This window comes from Parasteatoda tepidariorum, chromosome 5 (assembly GCF_982258835.1).
Source record: "Parasteatoda tepidariorum strain Cologne lab strain chromosome 5, Ptep-v5.0, whole genome shotgun sequence".
NCBI classification, from domain to species: Eukaryota; Metazoa; Arthropoda; class Arachnida; order Araneae; family Theridiidae; genus Parasteatoda; species Parasteatoda tepidariorum.
In genome coordinates this window covers 71,306,391-71,329,195 of record NC_141759.1, presented here as the reverse complement: position 1 = coordinate 71,329,195, position 22,805 = coordinate 71,306,391, and the positions used below count along the sequence as shown (strand labels likewise).

At 30.4% G+C, this 22,805-nt stretch overlaps 2 protein-coding genes across 5 annotated transcripts in view; both read right to left on the bottom strand.

Moving 5' to 3' along the window:
* The window catches only part of LOC107449793 (organic cation transporter protein), a 39,439-nt gene extending 30,831 nt beyond the window's left edge, over positions 1–8,608 (bottom strand). Inside the window, exon 1 of the mRNA XM_043042903.3 lies at positions 8,380–8,608. The gene's annotated coding sequence lies outside the window, so the exon portion shown is untranslated. The remainder of the gene's footprint in view (positions 1–8,379) is intronic.
* A 7,210-nt stretch (positions 8,609–15,818) lies between these two features.
* The window catches only part of LOC107449789 (organic cation transporter protein), a 54,106-nt gene continuing 47,119 nt past the window's right edge, over positions 15,819–22,805 (bottom strand). For 3 of the 4 annotated variants that reach the window (XM_087164190.1, XM_043042900.3, XM_087164191.1), the window contains exons 8-10: positions 18,488–18,669; positions 17,080–17,219; positions 15,819–16,091 (exon numbers count right to left, since the gene is read on the bottom strand). In XM_087164190.1, coding sequence (XP_087020316.1) covers positions 16,046–16,091; positions 17,080–17,219; positions 18,488–18,669 — 368 coding nt within the window. In that variant the 3' untranslated portion in view covers positions 15,819–16,045. Of the gene's footprint in view, positions 16,092–17,075; positions 17,220–18,487; positions 18,670–22,805 lie in introns of those variants that run through there. The other variant, XM_087164192.1, reaches the window with a different exon arrangement.

Genomic DNA, 22,805 nt, shown 5'->3' with positions numbered 1-22,805 from the left:
TATTGTCAATTAATGGAATTAAAAAAAGAACATTTTAAAAAGATTAATGTTTGATATTTTAATTATAACGCCAAGTTTATGCAGTTTAAATTATATCTACATATCCTGCTAATTAACACATAAAATATTTCTGTTCATTATTAATAAATGGTGTAATTTAAGCTGTAGAATTAGCTAAATAAAAAAAATCCCATTTATTCGTAGAATTAATGTCCCGAAGTTTGTGCAGATAATAAATTATATCCGTTTACTGGTAAACTGGTCATAGATACATAACGTCGTCTAAGTCCATGTTACTCATCAAATTGAACCATAGTATTCTCCAATTTAGTTTAAGAAAAAAAAATCGTATGGCTCAGCGTAGCATAATGCTAAGTTTAGAAAAAATATGAACTATATAAAGGTTTAACGCGCTCCAAAATTTCTTACATTGTAAGGGTTGTTGTTTTTGTCTAGTCTATTTCAATGCTAAATAGTTTCAAAAATTTGGAGTTTTGCGTGTTTTGGCGCCTGAAGAAAGTATAGGATGTCTTCTGGTAAAATGTGATGACGTATAAATAAGTTCAATTCAATTATGAGAGCCCACAGTGCCTGTATGAGCTCTGTAGAGTTCGTAAATTCAAAAATAATCCAATCAAGATTTATATATTTTTATTTAGCTATCCATGTCTCTTAATTTATTTAGTCATTCATCCAAATGACATAATAATAAGCAGAATAGAGACTCAAAGCACAAAAGGGTAATTATTTATAAGAAATGCTTTGTCAGAAATAACTTCTTGTAGAGTTAGTAGTCACATTGATAAGCTTATTTCGAAATATATTTCCCTATTCACTCGGTAGATAAATCCATTAAAACGGAAAAAGAGAAAGCATTTATGGGCAAAAATATTTATATTTGTCAATTATTAATTTTGTATAAAAGGACATTGAAAACAAAAGCAATGAAATCAAGAGCATTTTCTTTATCGCTAATAACAATATTTTTAGTTCTAGAAACTTCTGTTTCTGCACTTGTAGTTAGGAAATCATAATTTTGATAATTAGATAATATATGACTATTATGTATTTAAGAAGAAAAATACTTTTTCCATCGTTTACAGTTTGTAACAAAAGGAAAAACAAGAAAAAGAAAAGATCATCACAAATATTTAAATCTCTGACGAAAAATTTTTAATTTTTTAAAAAAAAATTTTAACAAAGAAAAAACCGCTTTATTAAATCGAGTTATAGACTTAATTTTTACTATTAGTGTGTTCACCATTACTTTTAAAAGTTTATAAATCAAAGTAAGGAGCTGGAATCGCACCTTCAAGAGCAAGTATTAGTAATAAAATTAACTAAAAAATTACTTAATACGTTGAATTCATCTATAACTAATTAATATGGACCAAGACCATTTGTCGTTAAATCGGGGTGCTCGTTAATCCATTGTCAGTAAAAATTAAAAAAAAAAAACATTTATTGCAGAAATATGATAAAGAAAATTTTTAAATGCGGCTTGCATATTATAATTTTTATTTGCACTAATTGGAATGACATATGAGTTTTTCGTTGGGATTTAATTTTGGTAATTGTTCGATCTTAAAAAATAGAATGAAATACATTGTCGTTATCACCTACTGAGTCCAGGAAAGTAGAAAAGCTTAATATCTCGGATGCGTATGATAGAGGTTTAACTTCACCATCAGATTCAGCATTTTACAAGCATTAATTCATAACATGCATGCAGGGAACAAGTATGCAATCGATAAGTAGCACGTAAGCAACTATTAGTATAGAATCTATTTAATGGTTTGTATATCAACATCTTTTATTAATTATTGCAATTTTGAGATTCATGACATCATATGAGAAACTTTGTATATCTTCTTTTTATTGTTTATCAACTTTTTTCTTCTTTTGAACAAAACTGATGTTTTAAAACCTTCAAAGGGAATGGAATTACAACAAATAGGCCGTGATAGCCTGGTTGTTAGGGCGTCTGCCCTATGCCCAAGAGGTCGTGAGTTCCATCCCCGCCAGCCGAAGTTTCCTCGTGTAGTAAATGGTGACTGGTGCACGTTAAATCTGTCGGGTCATTAAGTCTTCCATGGCAAATCATACCTCAGGAGGTACTAAATCGGAGATTGATCAATCTCTCGTTCAGGTCAAAATTAGTATCTGTGGATGAAAGAATGGGTTTGCCTTATAAACGGGTTGTGACATGTATGTGATTGAAGTCGTATTCTTGGCCATAGATGACGCCACTGAAAAACAAGAACGATCCCCTCTGCCTTAAATACGCTTGGTTTCATCAAGCAGGCTTACTGCTACAACAACAACAAGTAATAAAATAGATTTTTTCTGACAGCTTCAATAAAATAATATTCAAATAAAAATGTTTTCCTCGTTAAATCCAAGCTATGCTTCTTATAACAGGCTTCAAGTTTTATATAATCTTTTTCACGTTAAACTGACCATTAATCTCGTTAAAGTATAGTTCCTAACTATGTTGTTGTTGTTCTCATCCTCATGACCAGCAGAGCTAGATCAGGTCCATGAGCTCGTTCACTCTAAGAAAGTCTAATACCAACAGGGGAGCTTGAGCCATTTTGTCCTATGAGCGAATATGTGCTTCCAGTGGACCAGTCGGTACAGATTATGGACTCAAATGAGCATTTGGAGATAGCTTTGGCTGCTTAGTGCTGTATCGATTTTATGTTCAGAAATTATTTCGTATATTGTCGTTAATTTAGTTTAGTTAAGCATAATCTCGTTTATTTGAGCCGTGATGGCTCAAGGGTTAGAGCATTCACCTTCAAGTGAGGTAAACCGGGTTCAAATCCCAGCGATGGCTAGTCGATACGATATCCGCATCCGGCTTGCACCGATCAAAGTACTCAAGTGAAATATCCTCAGTGGTAGACGGATCATGGGTTAGAGTCTCCTCGCCGTCAAGCTAACCGTTGAAAGTTCTCGTGGTCTTTTACTCTATGTAACGCAAATGCGGGTTAGTTCCATCAAAAAGTCCTCCACGAAGGCAAATTTTATCCAATATTTGATTCAGGAGTTTCCTTGTCTTCTGGATTGGGTTTAAAATTACTAGGCTACGTAGTTGAACATTAGTAGTCGTAAACCCAAAAACTGGGTCGGCTGTTCAACGACGGTTATAAAATATAAATAAAAAAAATCTCGTTTATTTGGTTAGTTATTCTTTGTCTTAAATTCGTTTCGCTAGAGAGGCGTGATTGTTGAGTAATTATGTAATACTATCACATTTGCGGTGCATATGGTTTTAGTATTATTATTTACTGCGATTAAAACCTGAAACTGAGTAATAGTTCTCAAGAATTTTTTGCGAGAGACTGCTGTATTTTGGATGCAGACTTGATTGAAATAACAATGGTGAAATTTCACCAAATACGCTGAGATATTTAATTTATTTCTGATTCGAATGATATAGACTTTAAATGTATCTGGCAATTTGAGATGAAGGAAATGTGTTGTCAGCAGGTTACATAAAAGAAGCAGTGGTACTCCATGCGAATGTACAAAATGCGACGTCGGATTATGCGTTGTTACTTGTTTTGAGATTAGATTTATCATACACAACTGAACTATTAATTTTCTAATCATTCTTATTTGACAAAAAGAAGTTTTTGATTAAATATAGAATATTAACGTTACTTTCTTGTCATTCGTTCAATTTTCAATATCCATATACATACATTATGACTATCAAATCAAGGCGTTTTAGAAATAATTCGTCGTTGAATCAACAATATATATTGAAAATAAATTAAAAAATGCTTGAATCCGTTTTGAAATGGACCAACTAATAGCAATTGGATTACATACTATATTAAAAAGTGTTAATATGCCGTAAAGATAAATATTACATAAAAAGAGTATTGAGTTCCCAGTGATCACTACTGTTCACAACATGCTGGTTACGTGAAGTGCTGTAAGACGGAACAATACTGTAGAACTATGTAAAAAAAGAAGGATTTTTTTAAAAGAATTTTTTAACAATGGGATACCTGCACGTGACGTAGAGTAGGTATCTCGATCGTGATAAGTCGTTAAACCGTAAAATTCATTTACGTTATTAACTGTTAAGCCAAGCCCGTCAAGTATCAATTCTCTTAAGTGACACATTCTATATTCTTTCACATAGATTTCAATTCTTTCACCATATATTATATGGAACATATAATGTAGAACATATTATGTGGAACATAAATATACTTATTATGCATAAATGTTGCTATGTATCTGAAATAAAAACGTGTCATGGTACAATAAAATGCTTAAAGAAATAATAAATCTAAGTTAAGTAAAAGACGTAGACTAAAAAGAATTATTTTTCAACAAATTTGAAGTGTGATGCGGCGCTATATTTAATTAACTTCACGTTAATTAACATTTTAACTTATGTGGAGAAACGCAACTTTAACTCTCCATTTTGCTTATGAACGATCAGCTGGAGCTGACGTCATAGGCATATGTGCCAGTATTCGTGATCCTCTTCTTCTTTTTGAAGTGCAAGTACCCTATTGTGACAGACTTAACTAAATTTATTTTTTATCGAATTGTACATACTTTAATCTTCATTTTATCATGTTACAAAGATAGAAAATTAAAAAATTAGTGTTTCCATAATGCTGTGTTCACAACTTATTTTTTAAATTATCCATAACTGGCTGTACTCATAAGTTGAAGAAAAAATCATTCAAATTGGATTCGGTTTTATTTTTTTATGCAACAGGAATGTAGTTTTAATTGAAGATAGGAATTTTTGAAAATGTTTTTCAGAAAATGGCGAAGTTTCGACAAAAATATCAAAAAATGACATGAAGAAAATTTCATTTTTGTGGATTACTCAAAATTATTTTAATTCCATTAAAATAATCCCTACCTTTCAGCAAAAACTATATTAATTGTGAATTATGCTTGATAGTCAAAATTTGAAGTAAATTGGTTTGCATAGTTAGTCCGTATAAATATAAAAAAAATGTAAATGAACTATAATCCGTCAATACCAAGTTCATAAAGTGCTTCTGCTGCCTCATTTGCAGCAGTTTCAAGTCCCCTTTTTCTTATGGATCTATCCTCATGTGTTCATCATATGTGTTTAGAGCAACATTCGAATTTCTGCGATCATCTTAAACTTGAACATATTCTTTAGCTGATGGGCTTACATTTATTTCTAATTGTCAATAACCTTTTTCCAAATTCACTATAAATAATTACAGCTAAATAGGTTGCAACTTCAACTATTTATACTGAAAGTAGAATTAATTCATTTTCTTATACTTATTAACAATTTATTTAAATAAAATACTTAAAATGCTAGTATTTTTCAAAATTGTTTGATAGAAGTGAGTAAATACATTAATCAACTGAGAGCTAACGTTTACTTGTCCATATATGTCAGGGATGGGGAAACTACTGCCCGCGGGCCAACTGTGGCCCGCCGGAAGATTTAATCCGGCCCGCGGATAGAATTTTTCTTTGCCGATCCGTGGCAAATATAAACAAAAACCATTTTCTTGTCGACTATGTTTAAAATTATCTCTGTTTTTCCTTTTTTAACAAAGTACTGATGACATTTTTACTTTCTCTATTTTTGTTCTACAAAACATAAATTGATGGAAATAGTTAGCACAGACAGTTTCAATTGGTAAAATGTTGAAAGCAGAAGTTCTTTATATAAAAGCCGTAGATTGGCTCCAACTACCGTTTGTCTTTCTCGAGGAATCTAATATAGGTAAATTGTACTTCACATTTGGCAGACTGCGCATTTTACGCTCCAAAGAGCGGACCATTTAACAATCATCTGAAGCAGTTGTTTCTAAATATAGCAAAGTTTTACAAATCATTACCAAAAGCTAGTTTCCAAAATTTAATATTTCATGCCCAGAAAATCAGTGCTATGTTTGCTTAATCTTTATATGTAAACAAGAGTTTTCAACTGTGAACCTTAGAAAAAAATCATTTCAGAAGTAGACTAACAGAAAAGCATTTAGCCTTGTTCCTTGAAATAGGCACATCTCACTTCGAACCTTAATGTAAGGAACTTTTAAAAATGAAATCGAAATTTCCTTCATCTCACTAAATATTTAAATTAAAACTTATATATCGATTTTTTTTTTAAATTTTGAAGTTTTTACTTGGCCCACCCAAATTTTTTTTTCTTGATTTTTGGCCCTCGACCAAAAAAGTTAGCCCATCCCTAATATATGTCATAGAGCGTCACACGCAACCCTCGTCATATTATGGTGCAATTTTTAAATTTTCTGGATAATCTATTCAATGTTTTGCTATAATAATATTCTCAAAAGAATAAATTATCGAAAACTACAATAATTTTTTTTTCATTTTTATGAAAATGTTACTGTGTTGTTTCCCTTTAACTTGCAGCAGCTTACCGTCAAAGGGGTAAAAAAGCTTTTCAGTGAAGCTTGTCATGATACTCGATCCAGAAGTTTTCTTGTCTTCTGAGTAATGTTTAAAATTACAAGGTTATGGAGTTGGAAAAGGCTGCTAAACGGCAGTTTTAAAGAAATCTGAAGGTTAATGTTTTCATGACTGAATTTACTTGAAGTAAAAAGTAGTAGTAGCAATTTTTATATTATTATTATCTAGACTACACGATGAAATTCATCGATATCTGAAATATTTCATTTACTATTTGAAAAATAAGTATTTAAAACTCAAATCCCTCATTTGTATTTTCTTTTTTTAGAAAAAAAATATTAACATCGCAATGAACAGAAGAAAAAAATTTGACTTAGATTAAATAAAACTGATAAAATAATTAACCACCATTTTTTCTTTTCAAAATTTACATTTTATCTTATTTCTTCTAAATTTTTCATAACAGTAAATTATTATTTTATTCCAGCCTTAAGCATGTAAACAAGCACCATCTGGACAATATTTTTCTTCTGAAAAATTTGGAGAATGTGAACTTATTTTTGGATACCTTTTGGAAAAAAAGCATACCCATGTTGGAAAAGATTTATCAGAATCTAATATATGCCCATTTTTCTTTTGACATTTTGCACACTTCTAAGTCTGGTTGGATTTGAACGAGAATTGAAAATTGAATTTTTGTAGAGGTGTATGTGAAAAATACAATTTCCGTTAACATTTATGACATTATATATTATAGTCTATGAAAGAATTTTTGTTTAATGCACAGACAATTCCATCAACAATTCTATTCTATCAAAAATTTTTCAAATTACAAGAAACAATTGATTATAAAAAAACAAAGAAGTTCCTAAAAAATTAAATTTTGAATTTTTTTAGAATTGTATACAAAAAATATGATTTTTTGGTAAATTTTACATGCCTTGTAAAATAAGCTCTACTCAAAGAATAATAATCTATTCAATCAATAGTCAATTCTATCGATAGGGGTGCTTAATTTCTAATTTTGTTCAATTATTAAGTAGAATTTAATAAAAGTTTTATTCGTCTAACTATGTTAAAACTTTTAACTAACTATGTTAAAAGTTTAAAAACGTCTAACTATGGATCCAGAGATCCCTGGTTCGATTCCTGATCTTATTCGAAAATAAGATGTTATAATTCTATAAACTAAATATTAAGTCTCAATAACTTAATTGGTACGTACAGTATTACTTTTTGCTAATACAAAAATATTTTATTAAATTCATTCAAGAAATATGTTTAAAAAATTTATCTAAAATAATACGTGGCAAATCAATCCAGAATAACACTCGCATGTGAAAAATTTATCTAGAATATTGTCTGACAAATTTATAAGTTGAAAAATCTCATGCCATTAGAAACTATTAAAAATATTCGGAATTATTATTGACTAAATTAGGGAGATTTCTAACGCATGCGACAAATACTCGAAATCTTTATTAAAAATATTTTCATTAAACTTATTTAAATAATATGATGAAAAAGTCATTAGGTTTTTAAAAAATTTCCATTGTGTGTTTGCACAAAAATATGACTTTCGTCCAAAATTAATATGAATTAAAATTAAAAAAGTAAATCCCAATATAAAATTTATATCAGCACATTGATTTACAAAATTAGTTTTACTCATATAAAAAATCCTTTGCTTAGTCAATAATCAAATTCTAGTAGAAGTGTACAAAATTTCAACATAAGTGTATTAAATTTAAAAAATCCTGGTTCAGCGTTTTCAAAAATAAAGTTTTGTTTGAACTTTATCTTTCTACATTACTTTTAACCGATAATACGGGAATTTTCTAAAGGCATTTGATTCTCAGATTGATTTAAAACTTTTGAAAAATATTCACTTTATTTAAAAATTTAAAATAAAAATCAGTTTTTGAATACATTTTAAAGTGTATTCCTTTAATGTAAGAGTGTTTTAAGAAAACTTACCAATTCGTAAACATTAAAGCTTGAAGTAGTAGTAATGAAAACAAAACATAAAATCAAATTGTTAGAAATTGCTGAATGGTATGATAGACTTGATTCTCAAGACGTGAAAATTCATAATTTATAGATTAGCACTGCTGGCAATCATGCGGAAAAATACGAATCATTGTAAATATCATTAAAATACACGTAATCGGCTGGAAAGGCGAAGCTTTATAAAAGATGTTTATTAAGAGCTTTTTTTATTCTCATTAATAATAAACGGGTACTATTTTTGAAATGCATTCTACATAAAAGAAACTAATAAATGTTGTTAATTACCATCTTTTTTAACAACAATATTTTAATCTTATTAATGAACGATATACTCCATGTAATAAAATTTTCTATTTTAAAAAATGCACTCTTTATTATGCATTATAAAGAATGCTAATTACCCACCAGATTTTAAACACGTCATAATTGTCTTAACAAATAATGAATAAACAAATATTTCTGCAAGAGCCTTTTGGGTTCAGCTCTCACACGTCTTGGAAGTATTCCAATTTTTGGACACACACTAAAAATGTTGCAACAGTTCCTCAGTTTGATTGCAGCAACACTTCTAGTCTGTTACTAGCAGCAAAGATAAATTTTGGGTTAAAATAGCTCAAAAAATTCTAAATCAATTTTGGTGTACTAGATATTTGTTACATTTTATAATGCTGACTGAAAGATATTATTATGTTTTGGTTTTTGTCAAAAGAATGTATTTATTTATATAAAAGCAAAATTTCAAAAATCCTCAAAGTGTATTATTTAAATAATTAAACCATATATTGCATGAATTTCCTCATAAATTAAAAGAAATACAGCCTAAGTCAGATCACAAATTTCTGATGCATATTTTTGTCAGAAATTTACTTTACTCTCACCAGAGTTAGAATGAAAATGGAAAATTCGATCACTTGACGTACAGCAGTATCTTTGATTTAACTTAATTCGATCAATCTAACAATATTCTTAATGAAACTCTAACAAAATCCCTGCATTATTTTTGAACAATATAACAAACTTAGACACTAGTTATCATAAATGAAAGAAAAATCACAAAATTGATCATAATTAAAAAATTACGCATAGAATTTAAGAAAACTGGTACACATTGCAGTGCACATAATAATGCATAAAATAACACAAAAAGCGTTAACCAGACAATTATGGTGCTAAAGAAATCAGCATATGTGTGAAATGAATAAATCTTTGTCAGTTTGGAATAGTTGAAGTACCTTCAGTATGGAGTATGATCAATTCTAGCTGTGAAATAGCACATAGATTTTCATACTATGTCCGAAAGCATAACATATGTGTGATACTTTCAATTATGTGGTCTACCCTTAGAGGAGTAATTTAGGTAGAGAGAACCAGTCCCCCATCTCTCGTTGCAAAGAACATCGTCACGTGATTCCTGGACAACTTTTCTTCCAGTAAACCCTATCCCCAGTCTTTTACTATGGAGGTGGATTGATGAGCTGCGTTTTGAACTATAAAATTTTAAAATAATGGTAGTACACTGCTGTAGATACGGGTGTGACGAAAAATTCATTAAAGGAGGACATTTTGCATTTCACAAATAACATTTGTATTCTTTTATATTCACTTATAAACATTTATTTGTGATTTTTATGTTAGCACGTCAGGTTATGAAATGAATTTAATTGGTTTTTAACTAGCAAAATAACTATTATTTTTTTATATTTTTATTTAAATTGATAGATAATAATGTAGTTAACATTTATAGGCATTTTCATTACAATTAAATTTCATATTGATATAAATATTCTGATATTTTTACTCCTTTTTTGATGAGCACGCGCATCGGATTTGGCGCATTTTTTTCACGCCAATGTTTACAAACAAATCGCACTTTATTTTCGCTCTTTAACTTATAATGATTGAGCTAAAATAATTTTTTTTTAATAATTTCAAGCGAATTTAAGTGCATATTTTAGTTGTACAGACTTAAAAAGATATGAAAGTACATTTCATGTAAAAAATAATTTTTTGGATCGAAAATAAAATTATTTTTTAAAAATTACGTTTTTAAATAAAATTTATAAGTCGAAGAACACTTTTTTTATTATATAGGAAAAATTGTTTGGATATTCATATTTATGTAGGAAGTTTTATATTTATTACTGTACATTTATTGTTCAGGAAAATATTAACTAGGTTTTTATAGGTTATATTATTAATAATAGGCCCTATTATTAAATAATTGTTATAGTATTATCAAACGAGTAGCTATTTATTATTATTATATGTATTTTATTTTGATTTCTAGAAATAAAAAGTGAATAATTCTTTTTTTTTTAACATTAATTAATTCTTTTAATATAAAATGTTAATTAAGTCGAAAACTATCAATATTTCAAACAACAGGTAGATAGTATGTTCTTATATGGAGTTTCGTAATACTTTTTTTAAATAAAATAAAGTGACGAATAACAAAACCAAAATTTGTTATTTTAATTTAAATTATTATGTTATGTTAACTCACTAAAATTTTAATTGTATGAATTGGTTGAAATAAATTATTATAGATAGGCAGGCAAACTAGAATTCCAAATTGTGCAGCATGTAAAAATATTAATATTCATTTTAAAAATAAAACAAAATATTTTGTTTTTATCAGAAAAATTATGAATAACACTAAAACCATAGAAAAGTTATGTAAAAGATGAATTGCATACCAGTGTATATATATATTAATAAAAAAATTAAAAATTGCCATTTCAGTTGCCCTGTTAAATTTTTTTAAATTATTATACGTAATCTAAATAAGAAAAATTATGCATCGATTAAAATTAACTATAAAAGGCTTTCATTGTAAAGTATGTATAAATGTTAGGGAAATATGTTTTAAAAATTTAACTAAATATTTTTCTAATAAAAATTAAGAAAAAATAAAAGATAAGTAAAGTGTTAACAATTATTAAAGCAAAGCATTCCCACGACATCCCGTTGAGTGCCTGAAAGTCATGAAGGTTAAGCTAGCACAATTTAATGATCAACAGTCATAAGAGTGATAATGTGGCTAGCACTGCGTATCGCCCGCCTTTACTTCATGGACAAGCTGACCATTCGATCTGAACCTGAATTAATAATTCTTTGTTGTACTAATAGAAGACACACATTTTCTTTTAAATTACTTTGTTTTTTAGTAACAATTTACATAATTATTTAACTCAAATATAAAATTGCTAATTTTTTATTCACACATATTCTGCATTTTAAAAATCAGATACTAAATGTGTAGTGTATTATGAGATTTTTTCAAATCATTTCAGTTAATACTTTAATTTAATTTTAAAAAAAACATTTTACTTATTTTTCAGCATGTTTCTTTATTATTTTATTTGTATAATAATAATTTTAAAACCACCCAGTATTAATAGCTAACTGACGTAGATTTCCTAAAGATGAGATAAAACGAAAAGTATGGGAAGTAAATGTCCACTGAGAAGAATTCACAGCATCCAATAATAGTGTGTTATGCTCTAAGCATTTTACTGCGGATTCATTTAATGGACAAAGATTCTTATCTCTTATGAGCTTTTGACAAAAATAATTAATACATATAGTCATTTGCAAATGTTTCTTTATATTTTACATACTTTCAAATGTATCTTCGATTCAAAAAATCATTATTTTTATTTCATTGCTTGGTAAAATCATGCTTAACTAATATGTTATTAGCTTTTTATGATTAAGCAATTAAAAGCAAATAATTATATGTAGCGCACATATTATGATGTATTTTTATTAGAAAACTTATTTCTTACAATCACGAATAAAATTGGGAAAGCATGCAAAATAAAATTAAAAAAAAGAGAAAAGTCCTTAGGTACTCTTCAAAATATTCCTGTACGATGCGACCGCCAGCTATGAATTTTTCGCCAAAAAGGTAACCCCCATCTTTGAACAAGTTTTCCGAGCCTAAACAATAGACTGACTCTCTCTACCCTAATATCTCCTCTAAGGGTCTACCAGTACCGTTGGGCCCGGGATATCCTGGTTGGTAGGATGTTGGGCCCATGTCCAAGAGGTCTCGAGTTCGATTCCCACCGGCAGACGATTCCCCGTGTAGTAAATGGTGACTAGTGCATGTTAAATCTGTCGGATGACAAAGTCCTCCATGTTCTGAATTGGAGATTGATCGTTCTCTGGTTTAGGTCAGAAATTAAGATCTATGGATAAATGAATAGGTCCGCCCTATAAACGATCTGTGACGTATGTATATGACAGAACTTGTAATATTGGCGATAAATGTTGTTATTGGAAAACAAGAAGAAGCGCATCATCCCCTTTTCCTTAATGGCATAGAACAACAATAACAACCAATTCCATTGGAAGTGCAAGCCATTGTTCTTGCAAAGCAGTTGCAAACGTTTCAAGGGTCTGAGTGCAAATAGCATACTCAAACATGTTCGACAAAATTCAAGTCCATTGATCTAGCTGTATGCTGCTGAAGATAATCCACGATGCGAACCCTGTCCAGCATTGCGTTATCGGTCTGTAGCACGAAATCATCACCTACTGCATCAGCATAAGGGCTTACATAAACGGGATGTCATCTCTATACACATGTGCATTCACGGCTCCAAGTGGAAGGACATGCAGATTTGTGCGTCCTCCCAAAGTGATACCACCCCACATACACACACTGCCCACTTGGTATGCATCTCATTCACGTGTGTTTGATGGATGATATCGGAATCCAAATTAAAGATACGCCTACTATCGGGTTGTAGGCTTAACCTGGACTCACCTGTGACGAGAACAGCCCTCCAGTGGACATGCTGCTGCTCTCAACTTAAATATGGCTTACGCATATGGCTGGGCACCTAGCGAACAAACAACGTTCGTGAAACTATCTACAAACAGTATATGCCGACACCAGTTTTCTGGTGGCTACATTAGAAGAGGATCTAAGCTAACTCGGAGTTGCTGTTCTATTCCTTTGTGCACATAACGATAAATATCAGTCGTCGGTGCTCGTCGTAGTATTTGGCCGTCCTTGATTGAACGTTCTGTGCTTAGAAATTGTTGCCAAAAGTCTATGAGCCACAGAAGAACTCATATTTAGCCAGCCACGTGACCACTTCTATCTGCCTTTCCTCTAGTCTTCCAATGGCAGTTCTTCGGACAAATGATGCCTGGAGGTCATTGTTACAAATTGGTTACCTCAAATTTCCAATTTCAGAAACACAGCGAAATGTTCAGGCTTACGATCAAACATACAATTATATACTTATTGCAGATGACGTAATTCCATTGCAGCACCGCTAACTTATGTATTGCAATTTTACTTAGCAACTCTTATTTGACAACTTAGTCAAATTTCAATGGGAGTGGCTTATTTTTGGGAGAGTTATCATTATTTTTAGAATTTTTCCTTCATTTATGAAAACCAGAGCATAAAGTGATTGGAAATGGTAGAATGGGCTTAGTTAGTAATATTATTAAAATTGATACATAATATAAACCAGTTGGTCTTCCTAAATAATTAATCTGCGTATATTTTAAAGAAATTTAACTTTTGAGCAAAATGTAAAGAGGTTTAAAATTACTTGTATTTAATACGCCTGACCTTACTTACGCACTTTTATATAGTATTTTATATTTTTCACTACACTGGATATATGGTAGATGAGCAATCACTTTTAACTCTCACATAGATAACTTAAGTAGTTACGAACTTGGTGCTAGCGCACAATTTAAACAATCAATAAGTATTAAATATCTGGTTCTTGGTCCATTTTTCTTCTTGTTGTCATTTGGACAGAAGTTGACATTTTCTCCTCTACCTTATCAGAGTGAACAGCGTGAAGAATCAATTTTAAGTAAAATTCAAAAATTTATTTTTTTAATTTCTCTTTTGTCAAGATTTGTTCCAGTTGATCAAAATTTGCGTGCACCATCTACCTATAGTGCACACAATATAGCCAATAGCTTGAGCTCTATCTAGACCTTTTTTTTACAACAAATCCAAAATGGCAGCCGAGAAACGGTATAAGACAGGCAGTAAACCAGCTATTTTTTTTAAGTAGATATTAATTGAACCACCTGTGGGTGATGCTAATATTTTGGGTTCAGTAGCAGGGGGTTGCTAAGTTCACCAGACAAAATATTTGCTAGCCCTAGAGTTATCGTGAAAAGCTTCCAAAGGTGACGGAGAAAAAGGCGAATTGTGATGTTTTACATAATATTAATAATGCCTGCTCACTCGTGTAACAGCAAACATGAAGTAATTTTTTTTTATTTAAGAATTCTGGATAATTGGGTGTTGCCTTTTAATCATTATCTCATAATTAAATAACTTTAATTTTCAAAATGACGACAGAAAAGTTTATCGGACTGGAAGGTTATAGTTCCATAAACACTCACACATCCAATTACATCTCGAATGGCCTGATGAAATCACCTGATTTGAGCCCTATAGAATGTTTGCGAGTCTTACTATGACAGTCAAATTGAACATCCCCGCGAATTAGTGATTTGCATGATCAAGACTTCAGCGAATGGCTGAAATCGACAAAATTTTGTGGACTCGTATTTTAACTAAATCCAAACGGTTTTAAAATCCAAAGGAAGAGTTACTCTGTATTCAATAATACATTGATTTTTCTAGGACAGATTATTTTTTTTTGCTTAGTGTTCTAAAAATTTTCGTCTTCCGAGTTAATTTTTTTAAACTAGCAGGGGTCTGTCTAGACATTTTGTGAAGGGTCAATTTTTGTAAAATTGTGAAAAAATTACTCGTAATTTGAGAATATAAAACAAATGTTAAGTCACATTCTTTTAACCAGTTTCCGCTTTTGTGAATTTGTGCAAATAGGGGTCCGTTATTGCAAAAAAACTTTTTCAAGGAGTTTTTAAATTGTAAAGACATACAAGATTATGCTCAACACTGTAAAATTATAATTAAAAAAATTAAATTTTAAAAAATAAACAAGAATTGCAGCTACTAAATTAGCGATGCAACATATAAATATTTGGTATTTGGCTGAACGCAGTACTGCTGAACGCAAAATATTCATTTCGGACGAAAAAAGGAAGAAGCGTCTGCCGAAGACAAAATTCAGTTTGTTTACATATGTCTTTCTCCCCCCCCCCTTCCTGGGAAGGGTTTAATCGATTAACAAAACAATAATGAAGATAAATAAATTTGTGAAGGGTCCGATTAAAAGATAAATTATTTTGTGAAGGGTCCGTTTTATGAAAAGATGTTTTGTGAAGGGTCCGCTTTTATGAAAAGATATTTTGTGAAGGGTCTGTTAATGGACCCAAATTTCCTCTAAACAGACCCCTGGCTAGGACAAACTAGTTTTAAATCCTAACATTTTGGTTAATGAAAATAAACAGTTTAAACTGTAAATATATTAAGACAATACATATAATACATAAACATTTAAAAGCTTTATTAAACAAGTATAACATGACTTTAAATAAGGCGTAAAACAGCGCAGATGCATGCAACCTCGTAATGACAGTTCGCGTTATTTATTGAATTCCACCATAAATTGCAGATGTAATGATAAGAAAAAAAGACTTTTTCCTTCAGAAAAATACACAATGAAGTTTTATATGAAGTGAAATGCCCTTGAGTAGTCTTAAGTCATCTTCTTTAAACATCATTTTTTGGAATCTCAGCACTTTCTTCTTTTGGTTTCCTGAAAAAAAAGTGTTTTTAAGTTACTTTTTCATATCAATTTGTTTGTATTTATGCTGAAAGTATAATTTAATGCTGAGTTAACTTTATAGCCTCATAACAATGCTCGTGATAAAATGTTGAAAATTAAGTCTGACATACATATTTACTAATACGATATACTAAAATAAAAATTTATGTAATTGCATTTTTGAAAGACGTGTGGAATTATCTGTGGTCATAAAAGTTTATTACCAAAGTGATACACTTTAACTTTTTTCGTCAAAAACAAATTATTTTCTGTTTCGCTAGAAAACACATGTTTTTTTTATATTTTATTCTCTTTTATGTTATTATCATTCTGTTTATAAAAAAATTATCAAACTTTTGATTAACGAAGTTAACGAAAATTAACAAACTTTTGATTAAATGAAGAAAGATTGCTTGCACCACTTTGAAAACAATTGGGCCCTAGCAAATCAAAAAGAAGCAAAGTAATTAAGCTTTATAATGTGATTTAAATGGATCCCTGGAAGCGACGTCAAGCATTTCTGTCGAACCTGATTGGCTTCTGAATCAACAAATGCCAGAAATACCTATGATTATTGCACTTACAGGTATCCAATTGCAATTAATTGGTATAAAGCACAGAACTCCAATTGAAATTTCAGCATTTCAATTTACAAGAAAGCGGTCGAAATTTCGTTTGACTATTAATTTTTTGGCTATAAATTCTGCCTGTAAGGACCATTGATCAACGGAAGTCTCGTAAATGATGCCCACATGAAAAGAATGTTGGCTTAAACCTGGTGAACGGGATGGCCATCGAATTGGTTCATCACGCCCAATCAGGACCTTTACCTCTCTTAAGTGTGCCCCATGATAGCAGAATCGCCCTACAGAAATGAGATGTTAGGGATAATGAATCTGTTGCCAGTTTTTCGTTGGAATGTCCTAATAATAAATCTATAACTGCTGACATCTCAGCTAATAAAACAAATTATACTTACTGTCCAATTTTTTCTGCTTGTTTTAACGTGTCAGCAAAAGGTTCATTGTTAGTTTCAGGTAATAAAAATATAAGGCAACCACTAGTGACTGATAAAAGTGAATATAAAAGATCTGGAAGACTTGAAAATGTACCAGCACCCTGAAACATAAATACATTATGAAGAAGTAAACTTAAAATATACGATGCAAATTATAATTATTGTGGTAAAGAACTTTTAAAAAGAGAAGAGATTGGGGCACAAAGTTTTGATTTTACAAAAACAGTTTATTAAGTTAGACAATAAACTTTACATTGTGTTACCTACATTATTTATTTTTTAACAAAACAAAATAAGAGATACACGGAAAAATATATTAAATTGTTCTTATGTTTAAGAATATTTTTTTATGTATTTAAGGCATTTATTTATTGTTTTGTATCAGAAATAATTAAAAACTTTCACGATCCTTTTTTTTTAACACATTCTATGTAATGTCTTCATTTGGCTTGCATATAGTGAAACAATGGTGGGCCTTAATTTTTATAGCATGCTCTGAAAAATGCCTCTTTTTTTAATGTTTTTGGAAGAAAAGAAAATATGTACATGTTGTTTAAAATAAAACTATTAATTAGTTGGTTAAACCGACGGTACTCAAAGAGTGTTATTGTTTGAAATTTCGCATTTAGTGCTAAAATGGATAAAACTGAAAGATTCAACTCTAAAATATAACAATAATAAAATATTTTAATTCTTTACACACCTATCTTCTCTATGAGCCAACCTTGCCGAATAATAATATACATTTGGTTACATGCATACATCACTTTCCAATTGTTATAGTTCAGTATTTCGTCAAAATTTAAAACAAATAGTTTTTGGTCGACTCGTATCTAAAGTTTCGTTTGTATTGATCAGCAGAACCAGAGCTAGAAGCCTCTGTGTACCATCAATTTAACTTTAACAGTCTTGCAAACGTAAGCCGAGGTGTTTCACTGGATAGAGCATTCGCCACTCTATAAGGTGACCCAGGCTTGAATCCCAGCGATGGCTGGTCGATACGAATTCAGCTCCTAGCTCACATCGATAACAATACAAAATATCCCCAGTGGAAGGAAGATCATTATTATATTACCCTTGCTATCAGGTTAACCATGGGATGTTTTCGTAGTTTTTCTATCGGAGGTAAGCGGGCTAGTTCCAACAAATAGTCCTCCTCTCTGAAGGCTAGTTTGTTCCAATACTTGATTCAAGAGTTTCCTTGTCTTCTAAGTTGGGTTCAAAATTACAATCTACGGAGCTGAACATTAATAGTCGTAAACCCAAAAATAGGTCGACTGTTCCATGCCGGTTATAAAATAAGCGATAAAATCTTGCATAATATTGCTAAAAATATTGTTGATAAAAAAGTAAAGAAATTCAAATTTACCAATTCTCTTGTAAAAGGTGCTACTGTTGAACCAATTCGAGCTACTGTAGATCCTGTTCCGAGTCCAACGTTTCTCACGACTGTAGGGAAAATTTCAGCCGAGTAGACGTAAGCAGTAGCAAATGTCGCTGTTATACAAAATTTACCCACAAGGGGAAACAAGACTTTCAATGCTACCACATCTGAAAAGAAGGGAGTAAAAAACCAGCTCAGGCATTTGAAATTATTAATAAAATTACAGTTATGTAAAACGTTTGAAACCTAAAATGACAAATTATCGTTACACAGGTGCACAATATCCACAAATTAACATCTATTCTCAAAAACAACTTTCGAACGAAAATATATTCAAAAATTTTTCAGAATACTCTGAAATTCATCGAAAACTTTGCAAAATAAAATACAAATTCTCATAAAGTTCGAAGAACATAGTTATATTAAACTTAATATACGAATTTAAATACACTATCCCTCCCCCTTCCATTGTTATTTTTTGGACGAGTCTTATAATAAACAAAATTAGTGGCATGCCATAATATTTTTGCTAACATTCCATGAATATTCCGGAAATTAATATATTATTATGAACAATCACTATTATTATGATCTGTCTATTATTTGATCTATCTATCTTTTACTATAATTCAGAGACACACCAAAATAATTAAAAAACGGCAAATATTTGACTATGTTTGCTTGCTTGCTTATTAAAAGGTATAGCACGACAGAGATAGTCCTAGTCCTAGTGTTTTGATTTTATTGGGCACCTGGGCCGCGAAGCGGCCCCTATCCCATTCATCTGGAATTTTATAACAGTTTTGGTTGAGCAATGATGTGAGCAGGCAATGGAGTTGCTTTTATGAATGTTTCAAGCTCTTTGCTTGAATAACTAAAAAGGAATCAAAAATAAATTGAGCAGCTTGCTCTAAACTGTGTTTGTTTGATTTTGGAGTTGTTCAGAATTGTATCAGCATGAGTAAACGTTATTTTCAGAAAAGTTGATGAAATTATTTGTTTTGATAGTTATGATATGAGGCGTCGGAGGTGAAATGTGCAGCTATTGGTCTGTAGTTTTTATCTTTGATATAATTTTCAAATTTAAAGATTTCATTAAAATTTGCTGTTTTACATTCTATGGCTTTATCGAAAAAATCTGCATTTAGCTTGTATATATGCTGTGATAGAGTTGGTATTTTGAGATCTGCATGTATATTGGTATTCCGGATGAACCATCTTGCACAGGTTATTTTTCTAAGGATCTTGTTTTGGCATTGCTTTAATTTCTTCAGTAGATGTTGAGGTATCGTTGTCCAGGCAGGTGAGGCATAGGTAAGTATTGGGCGGATCATTGTTGTATATAGTAGCTTCTTTAGTTTAAGTGACATATTCTGATTATATATTAATGGTTGTATGGCTATTATTGCTGCATTTGCTTTATCTATTGTGCTTTTGATGTGATCATTCCAGGTGAGTTTGCTATTAATTATAAGGCCAAGATAATTTGCTTTTTTAACTATTGGTATTGGTATGTTGAACATTTTTGGTTGAAGTTGTGGAAGTAGCAGGACAGAGGTAGTATAAGTGGTGAATTATATAAGCCTATGAATTATTTAGAAATAGTGGTGGATAAAAATCTACTAAATTGAATTTATTAAACGAAGAATCACAATTGATAAACTACCACTTTAAAATATATATTTGCTGTCCGGTGCAAGTTGGCATCTCTGATGATTACATTCTACTATTATGATCAATCTACTGTCTACGCAACAAGTGTTAAACCTATTTTTCTCCTTTTTTGGAATTTATTCAAGCAATTAAAAAATAAATAAAATGAATAGAGATAAACAATGTTAAAATGTACAAATAATTTCACATAACCAGAAGTTCTGTTTTATGAAAAAAAAATTTCATTGTCCTGACACAGAATTAATGATTTTTTCTTTCTCCGTCGTGTTAGTTGTTTTAAATTCTTTTCATCGAACGTGAGTTACATTCATGTATGATTAATGTATGAATTTCACATCAACTCTATTTACACGATTCGATACAATATCATAAATTATTTTAATAATAAAAATACCTTTATTCTACATCATTGTCTCTTTTTTTAAGGCAAATTCTAGAAGTCTGAATCCTGAACGAAGCCCATATGACGAAATAGTTGGAAAATTATAGTAGGAAAAAAAACAAGTTACTTCTGACAAAAAAAAGTTTTATATTTTATATATACAGGTATCATACGAACATGGAAAAAATTAAAAAGTGGCAGTAATATTAACATTTTTTTTATACTATCATGTTTGTAGCTGAGAGAATATTTTATTTTCTCCAAGTAAATATATATTGATCACAAGTGGCGTACATTAAATTTCATTTTGATAGTGGAAGCTAATATTAAGAAATTTTCAGCCACTTTATAGCGAAATTGATACCACTTATTAATTTTTCCTAGGTGCGTATGAACCCTTATATGTTAACGTTACTAAATATCTAGTGATTGTCAACTTACACCGGTTAATGTCAACAAATACATAGCCACTTTAGTGAATGTCCGAAGTATTTGCTAGATCTGATTTGCAGGGGTCTGTCCAGACATTTTGTAAAATGTCCGTTTTTCGTGAAATTGTGAAAAAATTACTCACATTCTTTCAACCAATGTCCGCTTTTATGAATTTGAGCAAATAGGGTCCGGTTATTGCAAAAAACTTTTTCAAGGGTTTTTTAAATTGTAAACAGATACAAGATTATGTACGGCACTGTAAAATTATAATTAAAAAAAATTTATTTTTCAAAAATAAACAGCAATTGCTGCTTCTAAATTAGAGATGCAACATACAAATATTTAGTATTTAGCCTATACTGCTGAACGCAGAATATTCATTTCGGACGAATAATGGAAGAATCGTCTGCCGAAGACAAAACTTAATTCGTTTTACATCCATCTTTCTTTTTTTCTGCCCTAGGTAGGGTTTATTCGATTAACAAAACAATAATGAAGATAAACAAATTTGTGAAAGGTCCGATTAAAAGAAAAATCATTTTGTGAAGGGTCCGTTTTTATGAAAAGATATTTTGCGAAGGGTCCATTCACGGACCCAAATTTCTTTTAAACAGACCCCTGATTTGATATTCATTTTTTCATCGATATTTCAATTTTTACTCAATATTTTATTATACGATTAAATTGGAAAAAATCAACAGTGTTGGAAGTGCTGGAAAACACTAAAAAAGTGTATACCGGGAAGCGACCCTTTACCTTAAGAAACAACAGTGTTGGGAATGTTGGCAAATGTAAACAGGCAGAGGCATTTAATTTTAAAAAAAGCATCAGTGCAAGGAATACCGGGCAACAGCACCCTAATTTTAAAGATACATCAGTCTAGGGAATACAGGGCAAATGTATGTAGTGACACTTATCGTTAAAAAACATCATTTTGGTTATTATTCCTGGTACACACTTTTCCAGTTATCCCCAAATGTTTATCTATAAGAATCAGATACTGAACCATCGAAGTAATATTAAAGTATCGAAAAAAAAATTGTTGATCAAATATTTTTTAAAACCAGACACTTATATAAAGCACTCTAACAAACAATTTGGACATGTTCTAAACAGGGTTGGGTTTTTGCCGTCAAAAACTGGTTTTTGACATGACAGTAGTAAAAACCGTGTTTTTACCGGTAAAAACCGTAAAAAACCCACTGTTTTCTTTCATTAATGGCATATAGCGGACAATATATTATTTACACATAATTGCCTTTATAAATGAATGTTGTAAATGATTGCTATTGATTTTGCAACCATATACATGTATTCTTATGGAAGGATATACATTCATATAGAAATATTGTTATATACTTATTGAAAATAGTGATACTTTTATCACTATAGCTTGATTTTCAGAGGATTCAAAATTTTGCACTTCTTAATTGTTAGAAATAAACAAACAAACAAAAAAGCTTGGAACTATTTATAAATTTAAGAACTAAAAAAAAGAATTTAAAATTTGGCATTTCTTAAATATTAGAAATAAGCTAAACAAAACTTTCAAAACTTGTAACTACTAACCAACTCTGAGTCAAGAATGACTTGACATTCTTCAGTAATGTAATATGCCAAACAAAATGATGCTTAGAAATGTTGAAAATTTTGTTTAGTATCCTAATATTTTACTTCAAATAGTATGTTTTGATATAATCATGTTGGGAAAATGCAAGAATCTGTTCTTAAATATCTTTTAACAACTTTTTTTCTAATTTTATTGCCCAAAAATGAATTAATTTTAAATTACAAGCAGTTAAGCTCAAATAAAAA